We start from the raw sequence: 12,372 nt of genomic DNA, 5'->3' as shown, positions 1-12,372 counted from the left end.
GAGGAATACATTTCTTAAATTGTGCCAAAGCATTTTTGATGCACACAATTTCAAAATTTCTGCCATTGTTTTAAGATTCAAATATTTTTTATTTAAACATTCAAGTAAAATAATTCCATAAAGTTAAACAAAAAAATTAAAAAAAAAACTTTCAAGATTCAAAGAATTAAAACTATTAAGTCTTCAAATCAGCACAGCAAATAATGCTTTATGACAAACTGATACGTTCTATTTTTAATATTGCTATCCATTTAAATTTAAAAATTTTAAGTAACTCTTCACATGAAAATATTTACTTCTACCAGTTAATACAAATCTTATTTTTTCTAAATGACTTACTAGAAATGATGCAACTGAATAACAAATTCCAGTAAAAGACAACAACCTTGAAATATTTAAGCTTTAGAGGAAATCAAAAGGGAATCAGGCTTAACCTCTCCAGGCACAGACCTTTACAATAGGATTTCATTGTTTTATTTCATATATCCTTCTAAAATATGATAGAGCCAAGCCCACAAAAATTACAACACTTGCAATACACACACACACACTTGGATTACTAATACCATTACTTCTCATTTCCATTAATAAGAAAAACAGACTCTATTGTGTTTGTCTTGATTACGTATTTCTGTTTTAAGTTTCCTTATTCCTTTCCAGCAAATTTATTCCAATAGGTAAAACACTATATGGTGATCAAATCAAACAAGTATATAAAAATGCATATACAGATAAAGAATACATATTGATTTTACAGCACTCAAATTTTTAAGAAAAGAGATTTATAAAGTATCAAGTATTTGTTTAAAAAGTAGAATGATAATAATACATGTATCTGTAAGGGCAAGTCAAAAATGAATTTGGCAGGCAATCGAGAAAGCATAAACAAAAAAATTTATAGCATCATGCATCAAAAAAATATATACATTTGTGAAACTGCTTTACAAAGAATAGCTGAAAGTAATGAAGTTCCCTGGGGCAAAAAACACAAACCACCAGCTCTATATTATTCTATAGATTTTCCTACGAGGTACATGCACAATGATGAAACATCAACAGCTCCATGATGTAGGAGGGGAACAGGGACTTATATAACCTACTTCAGTTCTGAAATTTTTTAAAAAACATAAACACAGCACGCATCTGGTCTTACTTTGATTAGCAGCACTGTTTCTATCCCTCTCATGTCAATCAGGCTATTTGCAACAACTGCGTTATTTATTTCCAAAGCTGTCAGCACCGTTGGGAACTCTGGATGATAAGCAGCTCTAAGAGACAAAAATACATAAGGATTAGCATCAAACTTTAATTATATGTAAACATCCCTACATATATATTAATGGGTGAGTAGATGATAGGCAATGATAAGATAATGAAAAATATCTGGTAACATTTGAAAATATCTGATTAGGTTTATTTATTTACTTAGCAAACATTTATATGTGATAGGCACTGTTATAAGAATATTATATGCTCATCTAATCCTATAGCAACAATGAGATAGATAATACTATTCTCTCCCTTTTTCTTTCCAGAGAAGCTTCAGATTTTAATAAGTTCCTCAATGTCATAGAGCTTGTTAAATGCCTGGGTTAGGATTTAAACCAGGCAGCTCAGCTCTAGAGCCCAGATTCTTCTTCTCCTTTTTTTAATAAAGTAGAGTTGGCAAATGATATTATATTAGTCTCAGGTGTACAACACAGTGATTCAACATTTGTAGAGCCCGGATTCTTAAACACTATGCCCTACTGCCTGTTACAGTAATTACACCTTTCTTAAATCTTACATGCTATCATACATAAAAATAAAAGTCAATTAACTAAAAAAGTGAAACAATATTACTACCGAGACAAGAAAAACTGAAGTAAAGATTATTATGAACACAGAGGAAATATGAGAGAAATGATATTCTTAGGAATTATAATTTGGGCTCCCTAAAGAGACATTCACTCTTTCAACTAAAATTTTAAACATCTGTGCTATTAACAGCACTGAAGAATGGATACACCAAGAACAGAAGGTGCAGAAGCAATGAGTATCTATAGGGGAAATGGTCATGGTAGTCTTAGTACTTTCTTAGTCCTACAATTCTAAAACAAAGAAAGTATCTTTGTATATACCGGGTGGGGCAAAAGCAGGCTTACAGTTGTATGTGAAACAGAGTTTATTCTTGCATTATTAGTTATTAAATATTGCATTATTTTCCATAGAGACAACTGTAAACCTACTTTTGGCTTAAGCAACTGAAAGATGAAGATGGAGAAGATTCTAGGAAGAGCAGGTTTTAGGGCAGAAATCAGGAGACTGGCTTTTACACAAATTAAATTTGAATGTTTATATTCCCCAACTTCAGTTGCAACTAACCTGTCAGGGATCATTTTTTACCACAGCAATGTTGTCTGGTAGCACAACTGAAATTTCACTTTTATGGGGTTTAAGAAACCAGGGATCAAACTAGAAATCAACTTAAGGTAAAATTCCCATGCAGAAAAAGAAAACACTTACTCTTAACTCCCAATCCTTATCCTATATAATAAAAGCCTAATATACTAAGTGTCTGACCAGTCACTATGATGTGCACTGACCACCAGGGGCAGACGCTCTGACAGGTAGGTTAGCTTGCTGCTGGGGTACGGCCGATCAGGACTGGGCGAGGCGGGCCGGACATGCCCTGGAGCCCTCCTGCGGTCCCTCCCAGACCCCAATCATGCACTGATGGAGTCCCTTGGCCTGGCCTATGCCCTCTCACAATCCAGGACTCCTCAGGGGGATGTCAGAGAGCCGGTTTTGGCCTGATCCCTGCAGGCCAGGCTGAGGGACCCCACTGGTGCACGAATCAGTGCACTGGGCCTCTACTTTCTAGTATAAAAGCCCAAAATCAACAATTCTAATACAGAACTTAACTACTTTTGACAAATTCACTTTTTTCTTATATTTTTCCTAAATCAATTGTTGGCACATCTGTTAGGTAGTCACTCCAGCCAAAAACCTAGCAGTGATCCTCAATTCTTCTTTCTCTTATATTGAAGTAACATGTGTTATTTTGTCCTAAATATCTTTTAATCTGTTCCTTACTATCTATAATGCAAATGCTATTTTTGCAGAGTAATTTATGATGTCATGTTTCCATGCAATTTGCACATAAAATTCTATTTGCCTACAAGGCAATTAACAAACTCATCAGTTAGAAGACCAATCATTTTCCTCTCTCCTCTGATTTCTTCACTAACCTACCTAACATTTATTTACTCCCTTATCTCAACCGCAACTATAACTTGTAATCCAATTTTATCAAAGATGACAAAGAATAAATTAGGGACTATGTACACACTTAGAAATACAATGGGCAGCCAGCCAACAGCTAGTAAAGAAGCCAGTTTGGGTATCTTGCCTTGAAAGGTTTGTTAGGGTCATTAAGGAAAACAATCACAGCTCTTTATGGAATCTCCGAAGCACATGAACAATGTCTCCCTTAATGCCTCCCTCTTTATTTGTCTAGGTCTGGCACCATTTCCCCTATCAGCATAATTCCTAGGCCACACTACATCTATTTCACCATACTGACTCCCACAACAGACCTCAAGGCAGGGCGTATCTCTCTTGTGTATCTACCAGAAGAGAACAAAGTGGCCTGATGTAGTTTTGTATATCAGTAGTACAGATATGGTTAACTTAAAAATGTTTTCATTCTTTGTGACTTGCACATGATTAAGCAAAACCAGAAACAGTATTTAATTACTGATGCCTTACCTGTGTCGTACATCATACATGTCATTCCGAAACTCAGAAACTATTATCTGTGGCCGTGAGGTCCCTGGTAAATAAAACTTTCTCATCAGTGCCTGAAGTACTCTTTCATCAGAATGATTATGGCAACAATAAGCTTGCAGAAGTCCTTTTAAGCAAGATTCAATAGCCAAAGCAAGTTCAGGATCCCGAAGATGAATGCAAGCTCCTAAAAGTGATAAAAAATTATTAAAGGCCCATAAATACTTATTTTTGAACATTAATGTAACTATCTTTTTAAAATAGTTCATAATGATTTTAAAATATTCTCATGTAAAGCAGCTTAGATGATATTACAAATCTTACTTTAACTGAATGGGAAATGTCACATATCCACTCATCACACTGGGAGGAAACCCACTCTACTCTGTGAAAAAAGCTGTCCCACTGAAATGTAAATCAACAGTGGTTTTTCTACGTACATTTATAGATTCCAGCCTTTGAATGGTATTTTGAAAATCAATCAAAAGATTTAGAGATTCTTTATTTTTTTTTTTATAAAACTGATTAACATTGGAACTTTAGACTTACAACAGGAAAAAATGCCTTTCACTGAAATGGATCCTGGCATAGAGGTACATATTTAATTAAAGAGACATTACTACAATACTTAATATTGTATATAGCACTGTACTTATACAATACAGTACTTTACTAACAAAATAAGTTTATATTTTCACGTAACAAAGTACAGAATTAGAGATAACTCCGTAGGAGAACTCAACTGATTTTCTAAAATCTCAGGTATATATGGAGATATTTAGGTAATCCCAGATTTTACAGTTGGAAGAGGACTTAGAAACAATGTTGTCCATCCTTAATAGAAACTAAGAAACTCAGAAAAACACAAGTCATTTTTTAAAGGTTAAACAAAACTCAGGTGTTGAGTATCCTTTCAAATATGTCTTAATGTCACTGGATTTTCTTACTAATCAGTTACAGTCAAGTTAGTTCATTTATTTACTCATTCAGGGGAAAAAAAATCAAAATCAGATTATTTAACTCTATAATTATTTTCCTAAGTTCTCTTTTGAGTATTTTATGCTTTAAAGATACAAAAGCAAAGTTACAAACTTTAAGGTGACTCATCACTACTTCTTAAAACATGTACAATTAAAATCCACACATAACTATATAGCTCTTTGATAATAGGTTTAAAATTAGATTCAACAGACCCACTCCTAAAAATAAAACCTTATTTCTAATGTTTATTATATCCTGACTAAATGGTGACAAATACCTAAGGGGCCTACAGGTTTATAGGTAAAGTGCCCACGTCTATAAGCATCGTCTATTGCTTCGAGAAGAGCTGGAACATGAGGGCCAAATCGTTTCAGTCGATCAGTTTTACTATCTTTCAGTTCTTTCAGCTGCCTCTGATTATAGCTCAGTGAATGCTTCACATCTAATTCTTCTCTCCTAAAATATAAAAGTGGAAGAACAGAGCAGACGTGATAAAATTACACAGAAATATTCACCCTTCTCCCCTAACACCTGTATACCAGTAACAGAGCCCGCTACCCTAAAAACTAAAAGCAGATCAGAGGTTCTCAACCTTCTGGCCCTTTAAATACAGTTCCTGATGTTGTGACCCAACCATAAAATTATTTTCATTGCTACTTCATAACTGTAATGTTGCTACTGTTATGAATCGTCATGTAAATATCTGATATGCAGGATGGTCTTAGGCGACCCCTGTGAAAGGGTCATTCGACTGCTAAAGCAGTCACGACCCACAGGTTGAGAACCACTGAAGATGTCTTTATTTAAAAATAATTGTGCAACTAGAGAAAAATTAGTCAGAAATCCAAAAAAAAAAAAAAAAAAGGATGCAATAATGGGGACTAGAAATCCCAGAAGTTATTCAACTCTAAGAGTGTAAGAAAGTCTCAAAAAACACTTTTAAAAGGTCCCTAAATTATGTAGAGCAAACAAAAACCCCCATGTTTTCTTACTTCCTATAAAGAGCAACACTATGATTTTCAAGTAATTGAAAAAAGTAAGTGTAAGCATGTTGAAACTTACCTAATTCTAGTATATTCTTCTTTGTCCTTTTCTATGGCTTGCTGAAACTGCTCCATCTCTTGGTTGACAGAAATTTCTTGATCCTGTAAGGACTTTACTCTGTCTTTCAACCAAGATATTTTTCTTTGCCTCTCCAACCGCTCAGGTTCCAAAGATTGATCGGCACTAACAGTAAATAATCCAAAGTGGAAAATGTTAAATGAAAAGCCTAACATTAAAAACACATAAAGCAATGTGATAAAACCCTTTAACAATAGTACAGAAAATACAATACTCCATTTCAACTAGACTACTTTATTATAAAATGAGGGAACCATAAAAATGACAAAGTAGCTATTTTACCTTTTTTTTAATTCTTCAATTCTTTTGCAAAGCTGCTCATCATCTTTCTTTAATGCTCTATACTCATCCAGGGAACGGTTATATACAATCTAACGAAAAATTAAACACACTTCAGTAAAATAAAAACAAATAAATATCCCATTCAAGTCCACTTTGCCAAGTCTTCAAATCAGTGGCTGAATATAAGCAGAAATATATTTTTAAAATAAAAAAGTACATAAATGACCAAATGAAAACATTTTTTAAAGTCTTAAAGCAACACAGATTTCAACACAATTACAAAACCTCTACTTCTAAAATAAACAAAGAGTGTTTATATTTGACATGCAGTTTTACTACTCCAGACTGGACAATCTCTCACCTCGGCTTCATGATAGGCTCTTTTCTTGGCAGTGACATCTGCTTTCAACGCCATACATTCAGGTGCCCTTGCATTTGTCTCTTCACTAATCTTTTCCAGTTTATCTTGAATATCCTTGTATTTGTCTTCTGCTTCATTAAGTCTGACCTTTAAAAAAATAACATTGTTGGCATATGTTTTATTTTTCTTCAATAAATAGAAATTTAAAAAATTATATATAGTTCACACCCCAATAATAAATTTAATTTCACTGATTACATAAACTCAAGTTATCATGCAAGCAAATATAATTATAATATAAAATACTAAAATGTATTAAATTTTAATTCCATACTTCCAACAAATATGTTATCTTCTGGGGATACAAAAATGCTGTAATAACTGTCTTCAAGTAACACAATTAAAGGGAGACAGACACAATTCAGCAGAGAAATAGGCATGCAAATTGGTCATACAGTTTGAATAGATTAATGCTGAAGTCAGGTATGCCTATTTGTAATTGTGGAAGCATACAAAAGAAACCCATAGCTTTGCCAGGAAAAAATAAGGCATGTCTTCAAAGCAGGAGTAGCATTTGAGCTGAGGTGGGAAAGATTTAATAAAAATGTACCAGGAGAAAAGCTGGGGTAAGGGATTAATACCCATTTAGGAGTTAGAAATATTTCTGGAGATTAAACTGAGAAGGTAGTGGCGGAAGATGAGATGACGAAGTACAAGGGTCTTGAATTCCGCAGTGATGAGCTTACAGCTTAACCCTAGACAACTGGGAGACAAGATCTGACCAAATCTGTATAGTGAGTCACTTTGGAAGCACAAGGAAGGTAGGGTGGAGAGGAAAATAAAAGAAAATGATTTCAGTAAGAAGTTAACAGAATATTCTGAAGCAAAAATAATTAGGGGCCAGAATGGGGTACTGACAATGGATTAGAAGTAGCAAATATGAGAACAATTTAGATCAGGAATCAGCAACTTTTTCTGGAAAGAGCCAGATAGTGTATGTCTCAGAATTTGTGAGCCATATTGTCTCTCACAGCTAGTCAACCAGACATGCTAAGTTTAAAGTTTCTGGACCAGGTTATATAAAGCTGTGAAGACAGACATTTGAATCAGTGCTCAGGATAAACATTTGAAAAGGAAATATAGATTAGGGAACTGTCAGTATTAGGATATTTAGGAAGCATTACAGAGAATGATAACAAAGTTCTATTATTAAAACATTGATAGTAAAATCTGTATGCTTTTTTAATAAAAATTGAAGTTGGTCTATGTGTTATACACAATAACATATATTTTCAGTTTTAAATTAGGTAATACAAGGTTAAAGTTTGCTTTAGACCAGTGATGGCGAACCTATGACACACGTGTCAGAGGTGACACGCAAACTCATTTTTTTGGTTGATTTTTCTTTGTTAAATGGCATTTAAATATATAAAATAAATATCAAAAATATAAGTCTTTGTTTTACTATCGTTGCAAATATCAAAAATTTCTATATGTGACATGGCACCAGAGTTAAGTTAGAGTTTTTCAAAATGCTGACACGCTGAGCTCAAAATGTTCGCCATCACTGCTTTAGACACTATTCAGAAACCTTCGATTCAATAGCCATTCTATAATCAATAACTGAGCATATATTATGGGAAAGTTTTTATGTAAGACTGAGGGTGAAGGGCATAAATATAAAATTAGATAGTCTTTATCCTCCAGAAATTTACCACTTACTACATAAAGTGCCCAAATAGTTAAAGTGGAGCAAACACCCACAGAAGCAAATTTTACCCAGCCTCCAGATTTTCCTTTTCCCATTTGGAAAAAAGGGGTGAGCACCTAGTACTCAGACTGGATTCCATTTCTAGATTGGTGAATACCTAAAGAGGGAAGTAACTTAAAGTTTTTTCACATGAGAAGCTAAAAAAGGAGGTCGAGAACAATACAGTTAAAATTTCAGAACATTCTCTCCAAAATGAGTATGTGAGGTGAGAGAAGTAGGTGGGATTGAACTTCCATTTATTACCTGAAGAGGGAGTAATAAACTCAGCCCAGAGATCACCAAGAAAATGCACAATCTGTAGCATTTGTTATTTTTCATACTTATCTATTACCTTTAATAGCTTAATGTCAGAACCCTTAAAAGAAAAAGACATATCTGTTTAACTTGGAGGCACAGAAAAAACCAAGGTAGGGAAGATTATATCCTATTACATCTAAGCTAGGAGGCCAACAACTACTCAGTAGAATAAAATACTCAGAGGTAAATCAACCACACTGAATATGGGGGGTGGGTTGTGGGGTTGGGGTGTCCTATATAGAAAGAAAAGGCTAGGAACCTTACTTCTGGTATAATACTGTGTGGAATTCCACAGTGCTAGCTACACACCCTTGTGAACATACTAAAATTCCACTGACCTGTAAATTTTGCAAGGGTGAATTGTATGGTAAATGAACTATATCTCAATAAAGCTGTTTAAAAACGAATGGAGCCCGGCTGGCAAGGCTCTGACCTATGAATCAGGAGGTCACGGTTCAATTCCTGGTCAGGGCACATGCCTGGGTTGTGGGCTCAACCCCAGTGTGGGGTATGCAGGAGGCAGCTGATCAATGATTCTCTCTCCCTCTCCTTTCCTCTCCGAAATCAATAAAAATATCTTAAAAAAAAACAACAGCAAAACAAAACAAAAAAAACAAATGGAAAGGCGAGAATAAAGAGTGGATCTGCTATATGTTAAAAAGATCCATGTGGAGGATCCCAACAGAAAATGACTACCTTTATGTACCACTCAACCAACTTCTATCTCTAGGCCCAATTGGAAGAGTTTTCTTGAATCTTAGCTGATCACATCCAAATAGTGTCCTCTCTCTAGATGTATTGCCACAACACTCCTTGAACAAAAGTTTAGGTCAGCTTCACTTGAGTAATAAATTCAAATTAGGTAAATATATAGGTTGGGCCGAAACCGGTTTGGCTCAGTGGATAGAGCGTCGGCCTGTGGACTGAAGGGTCCCAGGTTCGATTCTGGTCAAGGGCATGTCCTGGGTTGCGGGCACATCCCCAGTGGGAGATGTGCAGGAGGCAGCTGATCGATGTTTCTCTCTCATCGATGTTTCTAACTCTCTCTCTCCCTTCCTCTCTGTAAAAAATCAATAAAATATATTTAAGAAAATATATATATAGGTTGGAACTGCTATTTTTGTAAGTCATAATAGTCTAATATCAGCAATCTCATATGATTCAACATACTAACTCTATATAAAAACAGTAATTACCTGCTGTTCTTCCATTTTCCTTTCAAGTCTAGCAGCACGATCTTCTCCAATTTTGATATTATCTCTGATAGCATTCAATTGTTTCTCAATTTCATTGACCTAAAAAGAAATTATATAGAAAATCACTAACTGTAGCCAAATATACTGATAATATATGTGAATAAATAATTAAGTGAAAATTACCACTGCCCAAGCCATTTCATGTTTCAAGCCTTCTAAGTTAGTCTTCATTGTACTTAAACCAGCAATAATTTGAAAACGTTCTTCTTTCTCTAAACACTGGCGCTTCAGTTCAACAAGTCGCTTTAAAAAAAAAGGATATATTTCTTACTAACATTGAAAAGACAAGACGTTTCACAAATGTATTTCTTCTGAATACATTGCCTAAACAAGTACTAAAAAAGATCTGCTAGGAAATGACTTCTTTAAGATAAAAATAAAAAATATTTTTGATTCTTTGGTATATTTTACTAGGTACAGCAATTTTGTTAATTTCTGCACTATAAAAATGACCACACTACCACATTTGAAGGGATAATGTGGGAAATAAAAATAAATATGGTCACCCCTGCTTTTGGAGTTTTCACTTAGTGAACCATAAAACTATAAACTTACATTTTACTATATAAAAACTTGAAGTAAAAATGCCAGTGAAACAACTAATACATTTGACCTGAGTCAGTCATTAGTACAAAAGAACAAGCTGTCTAAATTAACTGACTAAATAACAAAAGAACAAGACCCAGAATCACACAAAAATTGGTGGAACTTAATGTATTGGATGAACAGTTGAAATGTAAGCCTTATGATTTTGAGGTCTCTGATTATCAAACAGAAAGGGTGGATCTTCAGGAATCTGAAGAAAGTATAAGAACAAAATATAGCATATGTAAAAACAAATTTAAGTTAAGTCCCACTGGCTTGCTTCAAGCAAATTTGCAGCTGCAAATCTGGGAGTACTGATGTGACAGCTGCCTCCAACCCATCAGAGCTTGATGAATGTTAACACTGTACTAGGGAAATGAAAGAGTCATCTGCCATATATAAGTATAAATGCATATTATGTTTAATACTAGAGGCCCAGTGCACAAATTTGTGCATGGGTGGGGTCTGTCTGGGCCAGTCGGGGGGAGGCGCAGTGGGCGGCTGGCCAGCTGGCTCCGCCCCCGATTGGGGTGTTGGGGGGCAATTGGGGGCCGGGCTGGCCTGGGGGGAAATGGGGGCGATCAGGGCCCAGATCAGGCTGGTTGGCTGCCACAGTGCGTGTCACAGACACCGGTCGTTCCACCATTCCAGTCATTGGGCTTTTATATATATAGATAGAGGAAGTAATACATGTACATACCCATTACAAAACAAAAAGTAAAGGCTAGTAAATACCCTAAATATAAAAACCACACTTCATATACTTCATAGGGTACTTTGAAAATATTACTTTTATATAGACAGGGGCCCGGTGCACAAAAATTTGTGCACTCGGGGGGAAGGGGGGATCCCTCAGCCCGGCCTGTGCCCTCTCGCAGTCTGGGATCCCTCGGGAGATAACGACCTGCTGGCTTAGGCCTGCTCCCGGGTGGCAGAGGGCAGGCCCAATCCCTAGGTGCAGCCCCTGGTCGGGCTCAGAGCAGGGCCGATTGGGGAGTTGGGGAGCTCCCCCCTGTCACTCACAGAGCAGGGCCCATCAGGGGGTTGGAGAGCTCCCCCCTGTCACGCACAGAGCAGGGTCGATCAGGGGGTTGGGGAGCTCCCCCCTGTCAGTCACAGAGCAGGGCTGATCAGGGGGTTGGGGAGCTTCCCCCTGTCAGTCACAGAGTAGGACCGATAGGGGAGTTGGGGCACCGCCGCTGTCACACACAGAGCAGGACGGATAGGGGGTTGGGGCGCCGCACCCTGTTACACTCAGGGCAGGGCCGATGGGGAGGTTATGTCTCTACCCCATCACACACAGAGTAGGGCCTGTGGGGGGCGGTTGGGGCATTGACCTCTATCACCCACAGAGCAGGGCCGATCAGGGGGTTGGGGCGCCGCCACTGTCACACTCAGGGCAGGGCCGATGGGGAGGTTATGGCTCTACCCCGTCACACACAGAGCAGGGACCGTGGGGGGGAGGGGGGGCTGGGGCGCCGCACCCTGTCACACACAGAGCTATAGGGCGAACAGGGGGTTGGGGAGCTCCCCCCATCAGGCACAGAGCAGGGCTGATCAGGAGGTTGGGGCGCCTTCCCCTGTCACGAACAGAGCAGGGTGGATAGGGAGGTTGTGGCCCCGCCCCCTGTCACACACAGAGCCGCAGGGCGATCAGGGGGTTTGGGTGCTTCCCCGTCACGCTGATCCCGGTGCTGGGAGGCATATTACCCTTTTACTATATATGATAGAGGCCTGGTGCACAGGTTGGGGCTGGCTGGTTTGCCCTGAAGGGTGTCCTGGATCAGGATGGGGGTCCCCACTGGGGTGCCTGGCCAGCCTGGGTGAGGGGCTGAGGGCTCTTTTCAGGCTGGCGGGTGACAGAAGCTCCCAACCGCTCCTTTTTTTCTTTTTTTTTTTTTTATTCTGGGCCAGCTTTAGCTCTGGCTCCAGCTCTTAGGCCTCTGCTG

The 12,372-nt window shown here is 37.6% G+C and overlaps 1 protein-coding gene across 3 annotated transcripts in view; it reads right to left on the bottom strand.

The window, feature by feature from the left end:
* SMC6 (structural maintenance of chromosomes 6) overlaps positions 1-12,372 on the bottom strand; it is a 56,144-nt gene that overhangs the window by 23,560 nt on the left and 20,212 nt on the right. For all 3 annotated transcript variants that reach the window (XM_036335283.1, XM_036335282.1, XM_036335284.1), the window contains 8 exons: positions 9,962-10,081; positions 9,779-9,877; positions 6,515-6,661; positions 6,154-6,242; positions 5,812-5,976; positions 5,027-5,205; positions 3,751-3,955; positions 1,154-1,268 (listed from right to left, as the gene is read on the bottom strand). In XM_036335283.1, the coding sequence (XP_036191176.1) occupies positions 1,154-1,268; positions 3,751-3,955; positions 5,027-5,205; positions 5,812-5,976; positions 6,154-6,242; positions 6,515-6,661; positions 9,779-9,877; positions 9,962-10,081 (1,119 nt within the window). The remainder of the gene's footprint in view (positions 1-1,153; positions 1,269-3,750; positions 3,956-5,026; positions 5,206-5,811; positions 5,977-6,153; positions 6,243-6,514; positions 6,662-9,778; positions 9,878-9,961; positions 10,082-12,372) is intronic.

This window comes from Myotis myotis, unplaced genomic scaffold, assembly GCF_014108235.1.
Source record: "Myotis myotis isolate mMyoMyo1 unplaced genomic scaffold, mMyoMyo1.p scaffold_m19_p_14, whole genome shotgun sequence".
NCBI classification, from domain to species: Eukaryota; Metazoa; Chordata; class Mammalia; order Chiroptera; family Vespertilionidae; genus Myotis; species Myotis myotis.
This window is presented reverse-complemented; position numbering and strand designations above follow the sequence as displayed.